This window comes from Gallinula chloropus (genome assembly GCF_964237585.1).
Source record: "Gallinula chloropus genome assembly, chromosome: 3".
NCBI classification, from domain to species: Eukaryota; Metazoa; Chordata; class Aves; order Gruiformes; family Rallidae; genus Gallinula; species Gallinula chloropus.
Genome location: NC_140087.1, coordinates 37,676,608 through 37,699,261, shown reverse-complemented (window position 1 = coordinate 37,699,261; position 22,654 = coordinate 37,676,608). Strand labels below are relative to the sequence as shown.

The 22,654-nt window shown below is 41.5% G+C and overlaps 1 protein-coding gene across 1 annotated transcript in view; it reads left to right on the top strand.

The window, feature by feature from the left end:
• The window catches only part of RPS6KA2 (ribosomal protein S6 kinase A2), a gene marked incomplete at both ends in the record, with an annotated part of 171,985 nt that overhangs the window by 124,369 nt on the left and 24,962 nt on the right, over nucleotides 1–22,654 (top strand). The window contains 4 exons of the mRNA XM_084261212.1: nucleotides 3,052–3,116; nucleotides 11,555–11,657; nucleotides 16,399–16,529; nucleotides 17,989–18,114. Coding sequence (XP_084117338.1) covers nucleotides 3,052–3,116; nucleotides 11,555–11,657; nucleotides 16,399–16,529; nucleotides 17,989–18,114 — 425 coding nt within the window. The remainder of the gene's footprint in view (nucleotides 1–3,051; nucleotides 3,117–11,554; nucleotides 11,658–16,398; nucleotides 16,530–17,988; nucleotides 18,115–22,654) is intronic.

The following is a 22,654-nucleotide window of genomic DNA, read 5'->3' as shown; positions in this document are numbered from 1 at the left end:
GATGGTGAGTTTTAAAAAACAGGGTTCATCTGTGTCAGAGTTGACTGTACATCTTTCTTGTAAACCTTAGGAACGTGTCTGAAAAAATCTTAACCCACTAAAAGGATTCTGAACCTGTGGACTCACTAAAATCATATTATCTGAAACTAAAAGTCTGGAAGCTCTTTCTTCTCATTTTGTATATCCAAATAATCAATTTTCAAATTTTATAGGTCTCTTCTTTTCCCCTAAATATATTTCAAGTCTCACATTGTTCATAATGACTCAACAATCAAAACCAATTACAAATAAAACATTCTACTGTTACTGCTTGCAGACACTTTTATTACAGGCATAAAACAATCTTAGATAATCAAGTTCTCACTTATTAACATGAGGCTGCTTTTATATAAATCCTTGCACGCTGTAATGTGTTTAAACTGGCAATTTGATCTGAAAGCATTATTTATCTTCTCAGACTCTCATGGGACTGGATGGCATGTAGGAATATTTGCAGGCAGTAGGTTTGATTGTGGTGATTATACTTTACAGATAGGTTTGATTACTAAATGGAAGTTAAAAAAAAAAAAACAAAAACAAACAACCAGGAACCTAGAGGAAGGTGAGAGGTTTGCAGGTATGTGGTGTGTTGGCAGGGGGATTGGACTCGATGATCTCTTGAGGTCCCTTTCCAACCCCTACAATTCTGTGATTCTGTGATATCGTTCTGCACTTCAGCTAATTACTCATCCCTATGCCAGGAAATGCCCATGCCCACAAAACAGGACTTTCCAGTTAGTCCCGTGCTTCTCTGTTCTCTGTGAAAGCACATCTCTTTCCAGCACCACTGTAGATTTGCAGAAGACCCCCACCATCAGCACTAGTGCCTAACCTCTCCTGTGGACTTGGGCAGAGTAGCCCCTCCAAACTCCCAGAGCTGTCCCCAGTTGAGGATAGGATCAGACCACACGCTGCTCCCTGCAGCCCCTGCACCAGTAGCACAGAGGCTAAGAGGGAACCATGAGCAGCAGGTCTCACAGAAGGGAAGGTCGGGGAATAAAAACTGCAGGAGGTGCTGAACCTGCTCCATGGTGTGAAATCAGCTGCTGGGAATTGGAAGTCCATTCATTAGGCCATTAGTGTCCTGAATCTGTTTAATACATGAAACAGACCAGAGATGGAGTAAAGCCCTGACACTCCTAACAATGTACCCTCTCTGTGCCAGAGCTCTGAGGTGGCCCCAAGTGAGAAATGCTTGTTTTTCAAAGGCCTGTGTCCTTACTGCACGCTGCAGTCTTCCACTGACAGAGGAGCTACAGGTGGGCTTCTGACTTCGGATGAAGGCAACAGCAATTATCCTCAGTCTGGGGAACGCCACCAGTAGCTTGCAATGTCTGTAGTGTTTATTTCAGTTCTTCAGAGTCAGTTTGGTGCTTGAGTTTCATCCTTATCTGGTAAAGGGCAAGTACCAGTCATTACAGTTACCAGTTACCGCCAACGAATGCAAGACATTTTTCACAGGTGTACAACAGACTTACACAGTGATGGTGTAATGATGTTCTCCCTTTTGTCCTCTCCTCTCTTTCTCAGATTTGATTTCATGTTATGCTTCCTTAGAACTGGCCATCACAACCTAAAGACCTCACTCCTGAGTGGGGGCGTGCACCTCCAGGCACATAGCTTTGTATGCTGGGCCAGGATTGTTTATCCCACTCTGCATCGCTTACATTTGTCTATACTGTAAGATTACTAGGATGGGGATGTAATCAGAAGAACATTCCCCTCGTGTTGTTGTTATCCAGCAGGCCTGACAGACAGTCCCGCATGTTATGTTCACAAAGTGTTTGCTTTTCACCTCCATTCATCAGTGAATGTTAAGCAGGCTGTAGGAAGCCGTTCCTGATCAGTGCATTTTGACAAATATTGGTCATGTCTTGTACACAAGGAGAGCAGATGTCAACGTTTTGCAAAAGCTTGAGTTGACAAGACCTTTCTAAAGCTGCTTGTAATGTTGATCTTTGGAAAGTACAAATACTGCATATAAAAAGCTGAGTCCTGTGAGGTGCTGAGTGCCTTTTGCAAGGTGCTTGTGGATCCTAAGTCCGTTTAGGAATCGAGGGTGCTCAGCATCCCTGTAAAGAAGCGCTGTGTGCCTTTCAGGAACTGACTCCAAAATTGCAGTGCAGTGCCTTTGCTTCTAGATGTTGTTTTTCTTCCTGGAAAAAGAAAAGTGCTATTAATAAAGTCAAATCAACCCCCCCAAATGGTATACTAATTCATCTCTGACAGTTGTTTAATTATTACTGTGCACCTGTTGTTTTTTGTGATGGCACTGAAGGAAATAAATTCAACTAAAGGAATAAAACCAGCAACCTTCAGTGAAGATGTAAGGCAAAAGTAATGAAAGAAGTGGATTCATTACCAGATCTCAGAAGACTTTCCCTAAATACGCTACAGAGTATCGTAACAGCAGCTTAACAGTGAAGGAAGCACACCGCTGAGGGTGATGATTTTGGTACTCACACAAATTTGATGATGATATTTGAAAAGGAGGAACCTAAAACCCTGGCTTGCCTCAAATCTCTTGGAGCCTTTTGGTGGTTTTAGTCTGAATTTATTTGGCTTGCAGCTTTCTCTGCCTCTGAAGAATGGGAAATGAGATGGGATTTGAAAGTCAGAAGAGCTGCTGCTGGGGGCAGGGAGCAAACTTGCTACAGCATCAGGACATCTTTGGGCTTCTCCTGGCCTCAATGGTGTGTGTGCTCTGCTCTGGCTGAAATCCCACATCTCTCCTGAAGAGAACAGCTATTCAGCCTCAGCACCACCCTCAATTAGACCAAAGTAAAAACCCCTCAGCCATCAGATGATCATTAATCAAGCGCCCTTGTTTGTATTTGTGGTAGTTGGTACTGTTATTGCAGTTGCATTGTTTCTTGAGTAGAAGAAATGTTTAGATGGCGACTCCAGATTTCTCAGAAGAAAAGAGGGGGTGGGGAGGAAGGCTGGAGAAGAGATGTCATGCAGCACTCTTTTAAGTGTGACCTCATTTTGATTCTTTGATTCTCTTGTCAGGTGCTGGATTTGATGGAGTGGAAGAAATTAAACGTCACCCTTTCTTCGTTACCATAGACTGGAACGTAAGTGCAGCAGCATTGTATTGGTTTGGTTTTCTTTTTTTTTTTTTAGCTGAATTTTAAGACAAACCTCCATGCTTAGAAAAAAGACAAACTGAACTCCTACATAGAGAGCCCAGAAACTGGAGCCTTTTAAGCAGGAACCTGCGTCTCTTGCCTATGTATTGGTACTGTAGGGTTTACAGTTGGACTCAAGAATCTTAAAGATCCTTTCCAGCCTAGATGATCCCATGACTCTATATATGCATTTGTTCACCTACTCACAAGTGAAAGAAACAGAAAGCTGCTTTCAAGCATTGTCTGCAGTTTGTTTTCTGTCTGTTTTGTCTGATGGTCCAGCTTATCATGTACTGCCTGAGGCTATTCACAGTGTTCTGCAGAATAATTTCCACATTCAGCTCTAATAAACATGATGCATTGATTGTGGGAGCTGGACCAGAGTGAAAATGGGCAGCTTTAAATGAAAGAACTCCTGTAATATTTCAATTGCAAAAGAAAACAGAACCAGAGGACTGGGCTAGAAAGATACTCCAGAGGGAAGTGCTCTCTTGCTCCAGGTCCCTCCATCTTCCTGCTTTTATGCTCCAGATTGAAATACTTGTCCCTTTTCAGTGGGTCAAACAAGCTGGCCTAAGTGCTAGTTTAATTCTTTCTGATATCAGGGACCTCCAGGAGTCCTTTTCTCTCTTGGAATTATTCAGAGCAGCCCCAGGTCTTCCCTTACATGTCTGCTAGCAGTAGCTGTAAGTAGCTCCAAGACCTCCAGACATACCCTTTTCCCAAACACAGCATGGTGCTACTGGGACTGTCTGGGTGTCTGTAGAGCTGGTACAGCAGGCTGTGCTTCTTTATGCTGGGGGAGTAATAAATCTTCCAACAAGATAGCTTTGTTGGCACCTTCTTGTCACTTTTGGCCTAAGTAACCACAGGACAGGATCTGGCCCTTCCACTGTATTGTGATGGGGGCTACAGAAAAGCACAGTGGAGATGGATTTTCAGAAGAGTGATTTTACATCACTGCGTATACAAATCAACCAGCCAGAACAGGAAACAGCAACTCCTCTTACAAGTGGTTGATGTTTTATTGAGGTGAGTCATTAATTTAACATCAGCACACAAAATTGGAACAGCAAACATTTGATCAAGTATAACAGGGTTCAAATAAGACATGTCGGACATGATTCACAGAATGGTAAACAAGGATTTATTTTATTGCTATCAGGTACAGCTGGCAGTAGAGATTAGTTAAGTATTCGATTTAGACTTGCAACAGGTTAAACCTTCTCACACTTCCAGAGTCATATTTGTTCAAAGTGACCTATTTTTAGGAAAACCTGGAGGCAAACACTTTTAATTCTTGATCTGAATGTCTGCCAGTGCATCAGAGCTCCTGTTTGCCATATCCTCAAGTATTTTCTAGTTTAATTTTATCTGACCAGTGTTATGGCATTTTTATGCCTCTATAATATTGGATCACTCATGGATGCTGGTGTAACAGGTCACATTGATGCAGTTTGCAGTGTAAATTCTGGTTAAACAGTATGACTGTATGCAACAGAGCCATTCTCAAACTGCTGCCCAGGGCTTTAGAATAAAGCTAACTCCTCTGTGAAAGCACTTTCTTTTGTGCCTAGGTGGCATTTGAAAGGGCCAAAGTTTTATGTTGGAAAAAAAAATGAATCTTACTTGAATTGCATGCTGAAGAGTTGGCAGGACTCGTGAGCATGTTAAGAGATGATCCATGAAAATGGAGTTTGATATTTTCCTTTATGGCCCAGCCAACTTTTAGTGCCATTACATATGTTCTGGAGTCTAGATTCTCTTTCCTCTTCTGCTTCCTCGTAATCATGAGATGCTGTATAAAGACTTTGTGTTCATGAAAACATTAAGTGAAAATTAAAAATAGAGAATCCCGAAGCATTGGGTTCTTTATTGTTATTATTTTCTGTATTCCTCTGGTATCTCTAGTCCTCAGCTTTAAAATCAAAATGCAGGTCAGGTGCATATATCTTAACATAATAAGAAGCACTGGAGCAGTGAGAAGGTTCCTTCTTCAGTGTTTGCTAGTGGTGCAGCTCAGTAACTCATCACAGTGAAATGAGGTTCTGCATCTTGGAAAGGTTTTGAGCAAAGTCAGTTCTTAACTGTGAGACTCCTCAAGCCCACCTTCTCTCGTGATGATTGTTACAAGCTCAGTTCTTTAGGGAACAATGTCATGCCTCTCTGAAGGAAGTTGTAAAGTCCTTCATCATTTGAAAAAGTTTTTATGGCCGGGCTACGGAAATATCCACTATGAAGAGGGTAGGTATGCTTGAACATGACTTGGAGCTAGAGAGGAAAGTGGGTTTAATTGCCCTTTGATTTCTTATCTAGCCCTCTAACTTAGCTGTAAAATGTAGCTGTAAAGACCCATTTTAATCCAACATAATTAGTGCTTATTGCAGTCTCTTGGAGACAGATAGATCATTATTGCACAGGTCAGCTACCATCTTTGTAATGTATTTGCTCATTTAATCCTAATTTTACTATCGTTCATGGAGGTCTTGGGAGGCATATCTAGTTACAGCAGCAGTGGTGTATGCAATTCAGGGTGGTGTGAGCCAGCCTGGTGCTGAGCTGAAACCTCACGATGATCATCTGACCAACTGTTAACATGCTTTCCACAGAGAGAAATAGAGCAGGGTCAGAGAACAGCAATGGATCAGGCACAGATGTTTAGTGCTGATCTCTGTGCCGTTGAAAGGAGAAGAGTCCCTGATGACCTCATTTTGTTCTTCCATTGCATAAACAGAGTGTCTTGCATCAAATTGCAGGCAATCAGCAAGCAAATTTATAGAGGCAGGACATGAATGTTGATTTGGTTTATACCTTGGTAACATAAAGACCACAGAGAGCAAGAAGCAAGCTCTCTTGGAGAGCTTCTAAACTACCTCAGCAGCTATGATAGACAGGCCAACTGCAACTGATAGCACAGAAATTTTCAGCCACTGTAGCCAAACAATCCTCTATCAACAGCCCCCTTACCACAAAGTGTCAAGAATGGGTAGTGGAAACCCAGTGCAAAAGCAAGATGTTCCCTGTGAGAGCTACGTGATAAACAACAAACCACCCGGTTGCTTCCTCTCAGTTTAGAAGAGGTTCAAAGCAGAAAGGAGAGTTAGCTGCCTCTGTCCAAGTTGTGTGTCAAGTCTAGGTAGCACAGTGATGAAGTCATTAGAATCACAGACAGCAATGTATAAATTGGATCTTCGTGTCGGGGTGCTGTCAGAGCTGGTCCCTTGGGGCTTGCACTGGGGCTTGGTTATTGTCTTTAACATTGAAGTGTTTATCTGTTGGAGCAGTCTTTTCCTGCTTGTTTTCCATCTTTCACTGTCTTCAAACAGACACAACCAGACAGCGTCTGGTTCGGGTGAGGGCAGCGAAGGCAGTGGAAACAACATAGGCGGTGTAAGAGCCCCCTATTATGATGCTGCAGATGCTCATGTCAAGCAGAGCAGCGCTGGCAGCGTATCACCACTGCAGTAGGGGCAATCCTGGGAAACATGAGCATGGCCAGGGAACAGATGTCCTCCTCCTGTCCTTTCCCACAGCTGCTTTACATCATTCCCGTGTTCCAGGGTGCTGTTCCTCAGTGCAAATCTCCAGCCACCCTCAGTTTAACTTTCAGAGTGCAAGTAGCACTAAATGCACTGTGGGCAATCTGACACAGAGTTTCTGTGCCCAAACCTAAATTATGGCATGAGCTGATCTCTGTATGAGACTCGTCCTTACAGCTATTGTCACCCAGAGACAAAGCCCTAAATTCCCACTTCTGATGAAGGTTTCTGTAAATACCAGTCCTCCTGTTCTGAGGCATTTAGTAGACACTGTGACACAAATTCAGTAGCTCCTTTGTTAAATGAGTGAGCTGTCTTTCATGGTCAAGGCTGGGATCCGCGGGAAGGAGGTGAGTTGTCAAGCTCCTTCCGAGTTTTACCTGCTTGCACCCCCTTTTCTCCCTAAGACAAGCAGACCCAAACTGAGTTGACCTCATATAGTTCCAGTCTCTGGCTCTGAGAAAGCACAGTCTGGTTCCTGATTTATTTATTTATTACTGTGTCTTCTTTCCAGGTCATGCTTAAAGAATTTCTGGCTTTTCATTGAAAATGAAAAATGCAGTCCCTTTTTGCAGACTGCAGTTGGAGGAGTGGGCTATAAACAGTAGTTTTTGTCTAGATGACAGGATAAATTGGAACTAGAACGCATGACATGCTGGGAAGTGAACTATCAAATACAGCTGAGGGAAACAGTGGGAACAAAGTGGACTCAAGTTCTATTTCCTTCAGTGTTAATCAGTGATCAAACTAAACTGAAAACATGAATTATTTAATTACAGATCTTGCAAACAGTAAAAGTTGATCCCAAGGTCTAAATTCTGCTAGCTTTTCTATCATTTGCAAGTAATAACATAGAGCCATTAATCTAGGAGAGGACAAGCATTTTAGATGGTAGTTCATCCTTTTGTCTGCTTATTGGATTCTCCGTGACAGGTATATGTATCAGGGGAGTTTATTCCCACACTACAAGTGCGTCACTGTGGAGGGGTAGCATCTTTCTGTTTCCAGAAGGTGTCTAAAGAATAATTCAATTCTTCATCAAAGAAACTCAGCTGAGGAAATGACGAAATAGTTTTTAGTTAAATTAAACCATTTTCTTTTTCTTGATATTTGCCAGGCACAGATACAGGCCATTTACATCTCTTGGGTTTTTTAGGAGTGCATTTTTTTTTAAGACAATGAAAAATTAACTGCTTATAAATAAGAAGAGACAGGTACATGTTGCAGCATTTTGTTCCTAGTCTCCCTGGTGCATTACTTGAGCCCCAGCTGAGGAGGTTTTCAGGCGAAGCTCATACTGGGGATCTGGCAACATACATTAAGAAAAGGTCATTGGGACCTGAGGGAAAATTAATTATTTCAAAAAAAAGGGGGTTGTCCCGAATCAGGAAGGAAGTTGATGGAAGCTCATAGTTTCTCAAACTGCTGTAGGTTTAGTTAATTCATAGGTACCTCTGTAAAGGGTTGATAAGTGGACAGAAACATGGATATTTATCCAAGTGTGAATGTATAAATCGTACTTTCACACCTTGGAGTGCCCGCCCCTCACACTGTGAATTATGCACTCCCTCCACACAGCCTCTAGATCCGACAGGCATGCGTGATGCACAGCGATTCCTGATACCTGTCAGTCACATTTTTCTGTGATAAGTCAATGCTCCAGCCTGTTTCTGAAAATGGGAGCGGGATTTGGGGCAGTTATTCTTTACCAAGAAAGAGAAAGAAATTACATCCTCCACAAAACATTAGGGGCTAAGGGACACATTGCTGCTTTAGGGATGTGAAAGCAATATGGAAGAAAAAAATAATTTTCAGTTTCCCCCTCTACTCTGCCCTGGTCAGGCCCCACCTGGAATTCTGTATCCAGTTCTGGCCTCCCTGGTATAAAAAAGACAGGGATCTCCTGGAAAGAGTCCAGAGGAGGGCTACAAAGATGATTAGGGCCTGGGGCATCTCCCCTAAAAGAAAAGGCTGAGTGAGATGGGACTGTTCAGCCTTGAGAAAAGACTGAGAGGGGATCTGATTAATGTTTATAAATATCTTAAGTGTGGGACACAGGAGGAAATAGCCAGTCTCTTTTCAGTTGTCTGTGGAGACAGGATGATGCGCAAGGGCTTCAAGTTGGAGCACAGGAAGTTCCTCACCAATATGCAGAACTTCACAGTGATGGTGACAGAGCCCTGGAATAGGCTGCCCAGGGAGGTGGTGGAGTCTCCATCTCTGGAGATATTCAAGACCTGTCTGGATGCCTGTCTATGCGACCTGTCCTAGGGAACCTGCTTTGGTAGGGGGGTTGGACCAGATGATCTCTTGAAGTCCCTTCCAACCCCTACAATTCTGTGATTTTCATACCCGTGCAAAGTAAGACACATACAATGATCTTGAGCACCCAAACTGAAATGTGAATGCCTCCATTAGCACTAAAATAGCCGAAGTCTTTTTTGAATGCCTAATAAGGTACCCCAAAATAGTAACTCAAATATGAATACTGGGACTTAAACTGGGGCACCTGGGACCCTGTTACCATTAAAATAGGTGGTGGAAGTCACAGTGACTTCTGCATATAGATCCGAGGTTACTGTGACGTGGGATGTAGGTGAGTCTAAACATTACCAGAGTTACATGAAAGCCTGATAGAAATGGTCAAAGACAAGATTTGAAACTTAACTTGCTATGCCATTTGCCACTGTGATTGGTTTCTGTTGGAAGAGATCCAGATGATCCATCAGCCCCAAATAATTTTGGGACCATGGTAAGAGATAATAGGCTAAGACATTTCACCTAAAATTAGAAATATTCTTGGGAAATCCAGACAGATCTCAAATCCTCCAGCAGATTTGTCCCCTGTGTGTACAGAAAACAGTGGCTGATTCTTGCTGTTAGATCAGCTTGTGTCACGTTGTGTTTTGCAGTCTACAGGATGCGGGATTTTAGAGGAAGCATTCTGCCCACAGCAAGACTTCATGTTTAACTGTGTCGGGCTGCCCTGTGGCTTACTTTGTTTCAGTGAATTGGCTTTGGTTGTAGTGGCTTACTCAGAGAACTATAGCCAGTGTGGGACAGGAAAGCCCACAGATTGCACTGCTCCACTTGTTCTTGTTCCTCAAAGATTTCCTTTAGTTATCTGATTCAAGAGCTTGGGGGGGTGGGGAAGTGTTTTAGCCTGTTTATCTTTCGCTGTTGCTAGTGGTCTAGTCAGAAACACCAGAAATAATTTTTATCACGAGTGGAAAAGGAAATGGAAAAGGTCGCGCTCAGAGGAGGTGACTTTCACTACACAAGCAACTCCTTTGTTTCCATCCCCTCCCAGCAAGCAGACTTGTGATTACACATCTTTAGGTGGTGTGTGACTCATGATGAATCTTAAATCCCTCCCTAGTAGTTGAGGATGTGGGTTAGGGATCCAAAATACAAATGTACCTCCAACAGCACTTAGGAAACTACAGATTGGGGGGGGTGGGAGCGAGGAGAATGAGAGGCCAGAGAGAATATGGTTACAATAATCAAAAGAGAGTGCAGTTCCCAAATAATGTTCAACCCTAAAACATAGTCCAATTTGTAGACCTCATAAGATGAGGGGTGCAATTAATTCCCAGATGAAGCGTGTGCATGTGCCCATATTGCTTTCTGCTGTAGTGGGGCTGCAGTTGTGAATTAAGACAAATAAAGGGAAGCTGGAAGAAAATAGCTTTCTCAAGGTGAAACCTTAGCAACAGAAAAACCTTCAGTAGGTGCTGGGTTCTCTTCTAAAGTTCCACGCAGACAGAAAAAGCTGTATGTTAATTACCGGGTTGATACTTTGCAGTTGATGAGTGACACTTCCTGTTTAAGATTGCAATTGGCTTTTAATTATTTGGAAGACTGGCTTACCATTGTGGCTCACAGCAATTATTCATCTCTCTTTCTCTCAGAAGATACGGAGCAGTTTTACGCAAGCAGGAACTTTTTATGGTGAAATGGCCATTAATTATTGCAGAGTCATTTCCAGCCTCACCATTCCACTTTTCCAAGGAATCATAATTCAACCACAAATATATGCTTTATGCTAATGCTAATACTGTGCTACAGAATCTCCTGCCTCAAGTACCTTTATTTATCTATGCCAAAATCAAGTTCAAACTATGTTGGAGTGTATATATCTTAGGCTTGACCACAGGCTTTATATTACAGAAGCTAATTCACCACAAAACCCACACTTAAAAAGAATCTTCCTGCATACAAAGAGTTGGACAAGTATGTATTAATCTCCATTAAATATTTTGAAAAATCAGGTCATTATGAAGTTGTTTTAGGAGCTAACCTGAAAATGCATGTTACAAACAGTCATAAAATTGAACTCTCCAGCTCTTATCATGACTTGAAAGTTTGGATGAAATGCTATATTTATGCTCGGGCACGTTAATTATTGGCTCTGTCTGTGGCAACTAATTCAGCCCTTTGAAATCTGAGAACAGAAGTCTGACTAGGAAGGGAATGCAGTCTAAGGACTGAAACGTGGGGCAGGGAGTCAAACTGGACCCGTGTTCCCTGTGCTGCCATCAGCACGATGTTCAGGTTTGGCTATTTCAACCCGAGATGTTGCAAAGATGGCTGGAATCAGTAAGAGTCTTTCCGTTAACCTCTGTAAGCTTTGGATCAGATCCAGAACATGCTGCACCTCAGTGTGTTCATCTTCCAGAGAGTGTGTGCATGTGTGTGTATGAATGTTTGCAAAAGAGCACCGTGAACTAATTTCTTGGTGATCACTAAGCGAGAGTGAAGAGGCCACAAAGTCCCTAGTAATAAAGGCAAGGTGCTGGAGGTGTACAGACTGTCACCGATTGTGATCTGTTCTTCTCCTTGTAGAAACTATACAGGAAAGAAATCAAGCCACCTTTCAAGCCTGCGGTGGGACGGCCAGAAGACACCTTTCATTTTGATCCAGAGTTCACATCTCGGACCCCCACAGGTTAGTAAGGAGGCAGATGGGTAACGCATCTTTTCATGAGTCATTTTGTTCCTCCTTCCCCTTCCCCTTCCTAAAAGTCCCATCACTGGGTTCACACTATCCACCAGGAAGCAGAGACTGGTTTGCATTTCCAAGAAAAGCTCAAAAGTGTTTCACCAGCTTCACATTAATTTGTCTTCAGGAAGGATATGTTTCACATTTTTAATAGGAAAAATAAATACTGATTCACTATTTTATTGCACCTATCTTTCTTAGATTAGTTGAATTTAACTATTTTAAATTACCTCAGCATCAAAGAACTTTGCATTTCTTCAAATTAGTATTTAATTATATACTCCATAGATATTTTCCTTAATTATCTCATAGACTAGTCCATAAGTAATAAATTTTCATTGGAATTAATATGTGATTAACAGTAATGGGGAATCATCAGGTAGTTTCTTAGATCAGTGGAGTTACGCCAACAGGAGCTTTGGCTGACAGTATTTAGGAAATCCTTGCAATGCGAATGCTGTTTCTGTAATTTCTGTTTCCTAAAAGAAATATCACAATCTCAACACAAAACACCATCTTGCCACTCCTTTAGTGGAAAGCCCTTTGCTCTCCACTAATATCAGTAACCCCTCAGAGTAGTAATCCCTGTTATAATGTTGCTTCTTGCTAGACATGGATAAACGACGTTGCATTTCTGCCTTGATGTTCCTGTGTGAAGAAGTACCTATTTCTGTGTTCTAAAATGTAAAAAAATCAATTAGCTGTGGTTTGTAAAACACTTTGAAAGATGGTGAGCACTGTAGACATCACAGTATTGTTGTAATGACCAAGTATAATATCTCAAGCTTCAACCCCCAAATCGCCACAGAACTATTGCAGTGAGAGTAAAAGATCTGAGCTTTCATTACAGAAAAAAGCCTGCTTTTATAGCACACAAAGCAGAGCTGAGATTTCTTGTAGTTTTCATTTCAAGCTCATCATGACCTTCAGCCTTTTTCTTAAAACTAGCCCAAACCTCTCTTCAAAGCCTGACTCAGGCTTCCTTTCACGGGGTACGAAATCATGGTATCTATTCAAAATAATTTGTCAGTCTAGATTCCTAGGAGGGTTTTGCAAGGATGTCCTGACTTTCACAAGCTATGAAAAATGTTACACTCTGATTAGCTGGGTCTAATTAGGGCATCTACTTGTCTCCAGTTTAGGTTAGTGATGTTCTGACATTCCTGTCCCCCGCCATTGAAATAAGCAATCTTTGGATACCAGCGATTTCACACCTTAATTTTAGCTTCAAATCAGATTTCAGAGGAATCTGTATGTCCATTTCTCTGAAATACTGGAGACTTCAAGGTCACCTGACCTTGAAAGAAGCACAGAGTGGTGCTGCTGTCCCAGAGAGTCTCAGAGAAACATAGAGATTTTGGATTGCTTTGGAATTTCACACTTCATTGGTTTTACCAGCAGGAAAACCCTTGTGCTTCATGCATGTGCTGATGCCCAGGTTTATATTTTACACACTATGTATTACTATATTTTGATATCTCATCCAAGAAGTTTTATGCTGGGGTGGGCAGATGGTCTGCCTCTGTTCTGCTTTGTGCTATTATATGAAGTGGCCAAATCAAACCCTGGCCTTCCAAAATAGGTGTAACTGAAAGTGGAAATCCCTTTACATTTCCAGAGTGATAGAAAAGCCCTTGCAGACTGGCATCTGCCCGTTATTGTAAACTGCTTGAGTCAACCAGAAGGGGGAGAGCATTGCCAAGAGTGTTTAACACCGGTTCATATTGTTGGTGCAACCAAACCAGAGGTTTCTTTTATTTTGTGGGGTTTTTTCTGTCATGACATTGGCCCCATACAGACGTATCCAGTTAGGGAGAACGTGCCCAGCCAGAAAGCACTGTAATAATTTCTGTTGCACTATGATAATGCAGGTGGTGTATTTGATGGAAATGCCTAATAGAAATTACCAAGGAGGGGGAAAGAGGCAATCATTTTGCACTCTGTCTTTATGTATTAGTTCTAACTGGAAACAGGTTTATGACAAAGTTTTGGATCCAGTGACTTGCCAATGCAGTAATTTGATCTATGTCAGAAAGTTTCTTTGGCCTGGAGGTTGCAACACCTTTCTGTGGGTTCCTAAACTCAGCTCTGAGTGTGCAGAAGATGTGGTTTCTGACATGGACGGTTCATCTCTCTGCGTGTAGTTTCACATCGCTTTGTCTCAGGGACAAAGTTGAGAGCTGAAGTTACTTTTTCTGGACCTGCTTCTCATTTGTGCTGACTCAGCTCCTCACAGGGAGCAGGAAACTTGAAGCAATCCAGGTGATAAATGGTGATTTGAACAAGAATCAAACAAGGATCAATCTGGTAACCCAACTTGAGTTTCAGACCACAAATGGTTGTACAGTTCTACGTGATGAAGCGGCACGCTGAAACCAGCAGGGATGTCTTACGCTGGCTTTACTGCTGAGAAAAATTATGTGAAATTGCACCTGAAGTACCTAAATTTCCTCCTCTGCAAATAAGATAATAATGCTTGCTAACCCCAGTGAAGCATACTGAAGTAAATTACTTGAGATTTATGAAGCCTTTGAAAATCCTGTAAAGTTAGATGGTACTAGTGGGACAAAATATTATGACTCTCACAGGGGAAAAAGATAACCATTAGACAAGATTGGCATTTGCAAGTAGGTCTAATTCATAGAATCACAGAATATACTGAGATGGAAGGTACCCATAAGAATCATTGAGTCCAACTCCTAACTCAGACATATTAAATGATTCTGGGTTTATCAGGACTAGAAAAATTATTTAATTTTCATAGCTATCAGTTAATTAACATGAGTTAGAAATAATTTTGCACCTAACACAGGTGTTTTAACATTTAATTCATATGATAGGTACATCAGTTGGTGGCGTTGAATATTTAATACTGAGCACCATAAAACCAGCAGTCCTTCTACAGTGTGTGGTAAAGAGATTGGTGGTGAATTAGGAAGGAGCAGTTATTTTTAAATGGGCATGACCTACACTGACATTTTAGAGCCAGATCACAGCTTTTCTGAAGTCCAGGAGAACTGAGATTTGAATTATTTTCATGCTTTTTTTAAATAAACATTCTTTCCTCTTAATTGATCCCTCTTGGAAAGTCACTGCTGGAGATATGCCATTGTAAGAAGTACCTAGTGATGCAGAGGTCTGGTGTGATTCATCCATGTGTTTGCAAGGAGAGTGCCCATTGATACACTGAGATAAAAAAATAACCCACATCATTTTACCAAGCGACAAGCCTCTCCACGTGCTTTGCAGTGAGGTCAGACTTGCTGTGCTTATTTCTGACTCCTGTCAATGCCAAGGCAGCTTTGTAATGGGAAACAGAATTAGCTGGAGTCTCAGTTTTGTTTATTTCCAAGCAGATAATTTGTTTTTGCCATATTCTGGCTTCAGATCCTCTGTTCATTTGACCAGTGGATTTATACAGGGAATGTTCACGCAAGGAAATGCTTTTATTCTCACATATCTTTGGGACCTAAAGCTACATTCAGTCACCCACACCGTTGCCCTACACACTAATGGGTGGTGTAGGCAGGTGAGTCAGATAGAAGGTCCGGTGTTGATGTATTCTCTTTACTCTAGTTAAACTGGGTGTTTACAGACTCCTACAGGGAGGTATCTTCCAAAAGGAAGCTTAGCTTTGTAACCTTGCCATGGTAAATCACATGTTGCAGGAAATGTGAAGGGAAGGGGGAAAAAAAAACCACTTCAAAAAAAGAGCAAACAGAAGCTGAGAACATTTTAGTACTGTGGGTTTTATAATGCCCTGCCAGCTACCCAGCTACCAAGGAATGGTTTGCAGTGAGGCTTTTTCTTACTTGTGAAAATGCCTGGGACAAAGCATACACTGAGGGGAGAGATCTCTTTAAAGCTTTTCAGAATTTTAAGTGAAGTGCGAGTCTTCTCGATGTGGCAGGGTGTTTCTCTCCCTGAGCAGTGGCATAGGTACCAGGAACTGCTCTCTGGTTATTTTGTTCCAAAGGCAGAATACTTCAGGGCCCTTTGATCTCCCGCCATTCCCTCCCTGGATTTGCTCTGTCAGGGGAAGGAGTAGGGAGAAAAAGTCCATGAAGGTTAGTTAAAACACTTCTAGTCAATTTGTTCACCTGAGCACAAGTCAACCAGTAAGTCCCAGCTCCTAAAGCTACGTCAGAAAAATGAGGCCACAAACCACCACTACTGGAGATTCACACTTTTACACTTACTTCAGGTCCTGTCTTCTCTACGTTCTCCTCACCTACACAACATACCACATTACCCTTTACTACCCTTTGTAATTTCTGTGGTCAAGGTGTGCTACAAAGGGAAGATACAGCAGCTTGCAGCTTTCTTCCACTCTCTGGAGAACCTGTGCTAAGCCAGAGGGGTGCCCTGCCTTGAGCCCTCTGTCTTTCTCCTAGCCTCACTGTCCCATGACTCCTCTCTGTGTGCATGTAAAAAAAGCCTCTGTATCCAAGAGGAGAGATTCTTGCAAACAATGGCCTTGCACTGTTCAGATCAGAGGAAGGGGATGGAGATGGCGCACCAAAGCCTGATACAGAGGAGGATTTACACTCGCATGTGTCTGGCAGTTTAGCAGTTGAGCATTCCTGCTGTTGACTGGCAGGGGTGACTTTGTCTGTTGCAGGTGCTGTGCTATCACTTTCTGATCTTTTGTGCAGCTCCTGAGGCCGTTTTCTTCCTTCTCCTACAGATTCCCCAGGTGTTCCTCCAAGTGCCAATGCTCATCATCTTTTCAGAGGGTTCAGCTTTGTTGCCTCAAACTTGGTGCAGGAGCCTGCACAGCAAGATGTGCACAAAATCACCGTCCATCCAATTGTGCAGGTACTGATGTTGATGTTACACTTCACATTTGTTGGGTGGATACATATGTGCGCCGTGTATTTAAATCGCCTCAGCGTTCTCACTGGTACTTCACAGCTACCCAGTGTAGGTAGGAGGTATTTACATGCAGCATGTAGGAGATGGAAAATGAGATTATTTTTTTTCCCTCAAAGGCTTTTATTTTTAAGTTCACATTCTCTAGGAGGTATTTACATGCAGCATGTAGGAGATGGAAAATGAGATTATTTTTTTTCCCTCAAAGGCTTTTATTTTTAAGTTCACATTCTCCACAGCCTTTACAAATGAAATAGAATAAATAAATAAAATTGCTACAAGTGGCTCGATATATCAGAGGGAAAGGAAATTGGGGGAGGGAACTGGGATGCTCGAAAACGCAACAGATTTTCCCACAAGGAAGAAAGTTCCTCTCTTACAGTGAGAAGTATATGTGCCTCAAGAGGGGAGCCCCTGCCTGTGGTTTTCATAGGTTTTCATCACTGTTTTAATAATTTACAATGGAATATGTCATATTCTTAAAGATTTTCATATGCAGTAAATGAAATTTTACCTGAGCAATGACATCCCACTAGTTTCATATATATGTTCCTGTGGTTAGCTTTGTAAAGATGTATTGAATACAACAAGTGTAGGTCTTATAATTTAGAAGGTTCCGTGGGGACACTGCTAGCAAAGATACATTTCCTGGACTGAGGATCCTAGAGGATACTGACAGTTGTCAGACATTTCTTGAGTGTCCTGGAATGCAACTTGCAGCAAGACCTCAGATTTCAGTTTCACCACATGTCTGATCTGCCTGCCCAAAGGTTTTCCAAGGGGCATATGAACTAATGATGCCAGAGTTAATTTTGTAGCCTTTAATAAATAAAATTAGAAATTTAAAATTATTTTCCTGCTATTTTCACGAGTAATATATTTTAAGTTAGGTTGGCTTAAAATAGTAACTTCTCTCTCACACAGAAATCATAGTTTCTCTCCTGGACATGACCTCTGGCGGTTTGGAGGTGTATCTGTTTCGAAGCCTGTGAAGCGATTAGGGCTTTATAAGTTATCTGGCTCCTCAGTAATTAAAAATAAGTTTATATTGTCAAGTTATGTGGGTTTGTCAAGGGATTTGTGCCTACAGTTTCCTGAGAATGTCTAATAGGAGGTAGCTTTCTGCATTCCATAAATAGTAAATCACTGCGTTTTTTCCATTACTTCTGTATGGCCAACTCCATCCTTCAGACTGGAGAAAGGTAAAAAGGGAGGGGACACGCTTGTTTTCTTAAGTAAAGAGCTTCAGATTTTTTAACTGAACTTCAAAGAAGTACTAAGGTCAGGAGAGCTCTGTGAAGGAGATCAAGCACTTCCTTTGTTGAGGAAAACCAAGAGAAAACCAAGAGTTGTTGGTTTTACATACCCATGTCCCAATTACCTTGTTTCTTTTCTTTTCCTATAGCAGTTACATGGGAACAACATTCACTTTACGGATGGATACGAGATCAAGGAAGACATAGGCATTGGCTCCTATTCAGTGTGCAAGAGATGTGTTCATAAAGCCACAGACACAGAGTTTGCAGTGAAGGTAAGAAAGCCGCCTGGGAAGTGCCAGAAACGTGGTTGAGGCTGCTCTGCCTGCCAGCCTGGGCAGCAGTGCGCTCAGTGCACATTTTGTTGGTTTATTTCTTTATTTTGTTGGCTTATTTCTTGTTGGTGGGTGTTGCTTGTTCTTTCTTTCTTTGTTTGTTTCTTTCAGAAGATGGCAGGTTTCATGATAAGCCATATATATTGTCTCACCCTTAATCTCATGAAGTAAAGTTCCCAAATGGAAAAAACTTCTCCAGTCTTGCATGGAAATTCTGCTAATCGTTTCAGCCATGCTCCTTGCAAACTAGATAAGATTTTTAACAGCTCCTACATTGAATCATCATAAATAAACAAAGCAATGTATTAAAGTGATTGCAAAGTTGAAACAGCATTTTATTATTCATTCTCAAGTTGTTTAGTTCCGACATTTATTGTGATTAGACAGATCTGTAAGTGAAAACCATAATCACCTTCAAAAACTTAATTGCCTTTTTTCTCCTTGATTGTCAACACCAACATGCTGCCCAAAGGAGCAAAAGGTGATCTTCAGCAGAGATGTAAAATACTAATTCAGTGGCATTTAGTTGGCTATTAAAGACAAGTCAGTGAGCTTCAGACTTGGTTAAGCAGGACTGTGTAGAACAGTCACTGCAGACTCAGAAGCCGGGAAGCTGCAAGAATGTAGGTATGAGGGAATCTTTTCTGATGGGGAAGAACTTAGTAGAATCACTTCAGAAGATCACCCTCAGAGGACTAAGTCACGACATCTATTAAATGACATTGAATGAACACTACGCAGCTATTACAGAGGGCACAACAGACCAGTGTGAATGTGGCAAGTGGTTGTGAGGTTACAGTTCTGAGGAAGAGTTCCAAACATTCAGCTTTCTTTAAGAAAAGGGTGTAGCAATTACAACACTCATATGTTAGAAAAGTATTTATTTTTTTCCTTGTACCAAAAAGTGACAACATTTGATTTAACAAAGGATTAGTATAAGGAATTTCTGTTCCATCTACTTTCTATTACAAGACTGATGATAAAGCAGTATCCATGAAAGTCCATGAAAGTTTTGGTGTCATCTTATGGTGACAAAACCCTGTAAACCACTAATAACTGCCAATCTGTTGGTATCACTGTTCAAATAAAGGTTGAATTTTCTAAGCTACAACATAATTAGGAGCACTGACCTACCAGCAGGTCCGTGGGCTTGAACATGAACATGTGAGGATTTTTTCATTTCTAATGAATGGAAAAATGAGATTTTTTTTCCAGTATCCAGGTCATTTTTCAACAGATGGCATTATGCTATAGGAGGCATGGGTTCTGTGTAATTAAATTGCATCTGTGATGAACAAAATGCATGTTAAAGTAATACATTTAATATTTTATTTATATGAAGTATTGCTGACAGTTTTATCAGTGTAATAGAGACAGTGTGAAACCAAAATAGAAAGACCTCAGTCCTCAAAGATGCCTGAGTGCCTGAATCCAAAAGAGTCCAGCAGCTGCCCAGCCACGGGGAATTTGGAGTACTTCAGAGGACCCAGAGCAAACTCAACATGTTTGAGATGCTCAAAACTCCAGAAGAGTTTAACACTTTTATCACTAGGTTTATGCTTTTCCTGTTTTTGTTGATCTTTCCTCTCTTTATTCCTTTCTTCCTCCACTTCTTATGACTCTCTCCTTGTCATGATAGTGTGTTGTGATTTTGACTACTGCTTTGGGCAACACACGCAGCATCTCAGTGTCTGACACAGTGTGACCCAAGTGCGTAGCAAAGATCTGGGGCTTGAGGTGGTTGATGGGTTTCGGTTTGTACCGTCTTTCCAGCACACTGAGTGCTGCCTCTTTGGTTATTATTCCCACCAGTATATACATTTTACTTTTCTTTCAATTTTATTTTTATTTCATACCAAGATTATATCATTTTGTTATCATAGTAGCTCGCTTTCATAAAGATTGTACAATGCCTCCCATTTCAAGCAATTAGATAGCACAGGAGCTGCAACTGATATTATCATAATTATATATCAGTCCTTTTTGACATGCATCCTTTAACTCTCTCTATAAAAATCACTGTAATTAGACTCTTTTGATTTCCTTCTGTAAGTATAATTTTCTCCGTGCTCCCTAATACATAACATTCACAGGAAAAAAATATCTGCACTGATAGTTTGTGTGACAGGCAGCAGCCCCATTTTCCTCATTAAAAGCTCCCTCTTTAAGATGAACTGCCAGCACGTCGGAGAGCATCATCCCCTCTCCACAGGGGAAGCTGGTGAGAGTGAAGGAGGTAAGGAAATGATGTGGTGGCATCGCCGCGGGAAGACACACATCATGTCATTGGGTAAATAATCCCTCCGTGGAGACTGCCACTCACCAGGCCTTATTTACTATCGCTGTGTAGAGCCATACGGAGGCGGCGGAGTACCGAGCCAGAGCAACTTGAGTCAGAGCTGCAGCCGGTAAATTCACTCAGATAAACAAAACCTTTCCTAGCCCAGGAGCAGAAGGTGTTTGTTAAAACACAGAACGTTTCATCCTTTTTCCTTTTGCTGGCCACCTGCAGCTAATTGGGGGCCATCTTACAGAGATAATGAGGCGTCTGGCAGTGCAAAGGGAGATCTCTGCTGGTGTTGGAAAAGCACTTGAACAGATCTGGCTTTTAACTTGGTTAGTGAGACTAGGCATCTGACTCACGGAGGTGCTTTTGGAAGTGCCCCTAGACACCTGGCTGCACCTCTAGGCACTGAGCTGCTTTTGTAAATCCTGTCACTGAACCTGCAGAGTAAGGGAATTTTCTTGCAGCCTCTTCCCTCTTCTTCCATGGCATCTGTAAAAATGGAATGTTAGTAATAAACTCCAGATCTATTTTAGACATGCCTTCAGGCTTCCAAATGCAGTATTTAAGAATTCAGACTTAGATCTCCACTTCTGAGAGTATTTCAATGCCATGCAACATAAAACCTTGTAGACAGACAGAATTCCCACAGACTGAGTCTACCCTGAAACTAGCAGCCTCCTACCTGGGTTAGTGCAGGTAGATGTTGGCTTAGCAAATCCTTGCATCATATTCTACTGCACATAGGTACTCTGAGGTACTTTTAAAATTTTGCACTTATACTTTTTTCCAGTTGGGAATGAGATGGGGAAAAAAACCCTAAAATTAGGAAATACAAGGAAGTATGTTGTTTATTCTTCTGAATGCTGTAGAAGACTCTGGGAGAAAAATTGTTCCTCCTCTGACAGACCTCTAAGGTGTTTCAGATTCTTCTGCTAGAACACTGATTATCCTGACAGCATGGTAATGATTTTCGATGGCAAAGGGATGTGGCATAGTTGTTTTAGTTAAAAGCTTCACATGGGTACAAATGTAACTGTGAGGTCAGAAGCGAAGGAAAATCAGATCAAGCTATTTCAGTCACATCAGTATGTAAAGAAAATAAATCAGCTAAGTGAAATAATGATGCTAGAGCATATGGGAGGAATTTCTGTAGATGGAAGAAATGGGAGCCTAAAAAGATGAAGAGCTCTCTTTTGGAAAACAAAGGAAACGCTGCAGTTCAGAATTCTTAGCGAATCAAATTTTTCAAACCCTGCTGGAGATTTGATGCAATTAGCATATTCCAAAAGCTTTTCTTTACTTAAAACCATTGTGATGGTTCAAGCTTGGAGAGGACCTGATGTCATCCCCATTTTTTAAAGATACCTATATTTAGATCGACCCCTTTCCCCCGGGAGAGATTACTGATGGATACTAGCCAAGTAGAAACTGCTGCTGCTGTGGTGTGTTCTACCCCCAATACGGTAACTGCCCCAAACTTTGGAGAAGTGGGTGGCATAGGGGCTGGCTTCAACACCTTGATGCCAACTGTTTTCTTTTCTAGGTCAAAAAACTATCTAATGGGTTACATCTGAATGGATTTTTAGTTCTTCCATGCTGTTAGAGCTAGGGCAACCACTGGGTAAAAGGACAGGGTATACATTTCTTTCTCTCCCTTGACAAAATAAAACATAGAATAGAGATAGTCCCCAATGACAAGTGGAATTTCACAGATGCCAGTACTACAGTGGAATTTGGATCTCGAAACACATGTGAATTTCATGACTTTTTCCTATCTCTGTAATGTACTAACCAACTACTTGGCTCCAAATGTTCTGCAGCTGTGAGCAAAGCCCAATTTTCAGTCTGTCTGCCTCTGGGATACAGGTTAGTTAATGCTCAAGTCCTAGTAAATTCTACAGCCCGTATATAATTCTGGTAATTATAAAGTACTAAAAGTACATCTATCCTGGCATGTTTTGATATGCACAGACTGTGAAGAAGGTGCATTTTAATTAGCTATAAAAATGCAATTCCAGCAGAGAAGTGATGTCAGCGTGCTATCAATAAACGGAAGTCAGTAACTCATGAAAGCTGATTTTAGCAGGCCTCTGATTTGCTATAAGCCTCTATTTATTCGCTAGTAATGGTGAGTGAGATAGTCACCAAGAGCTGTAGGAATTCCCATGTCCTGTAATTTCTCCAAACGTTATT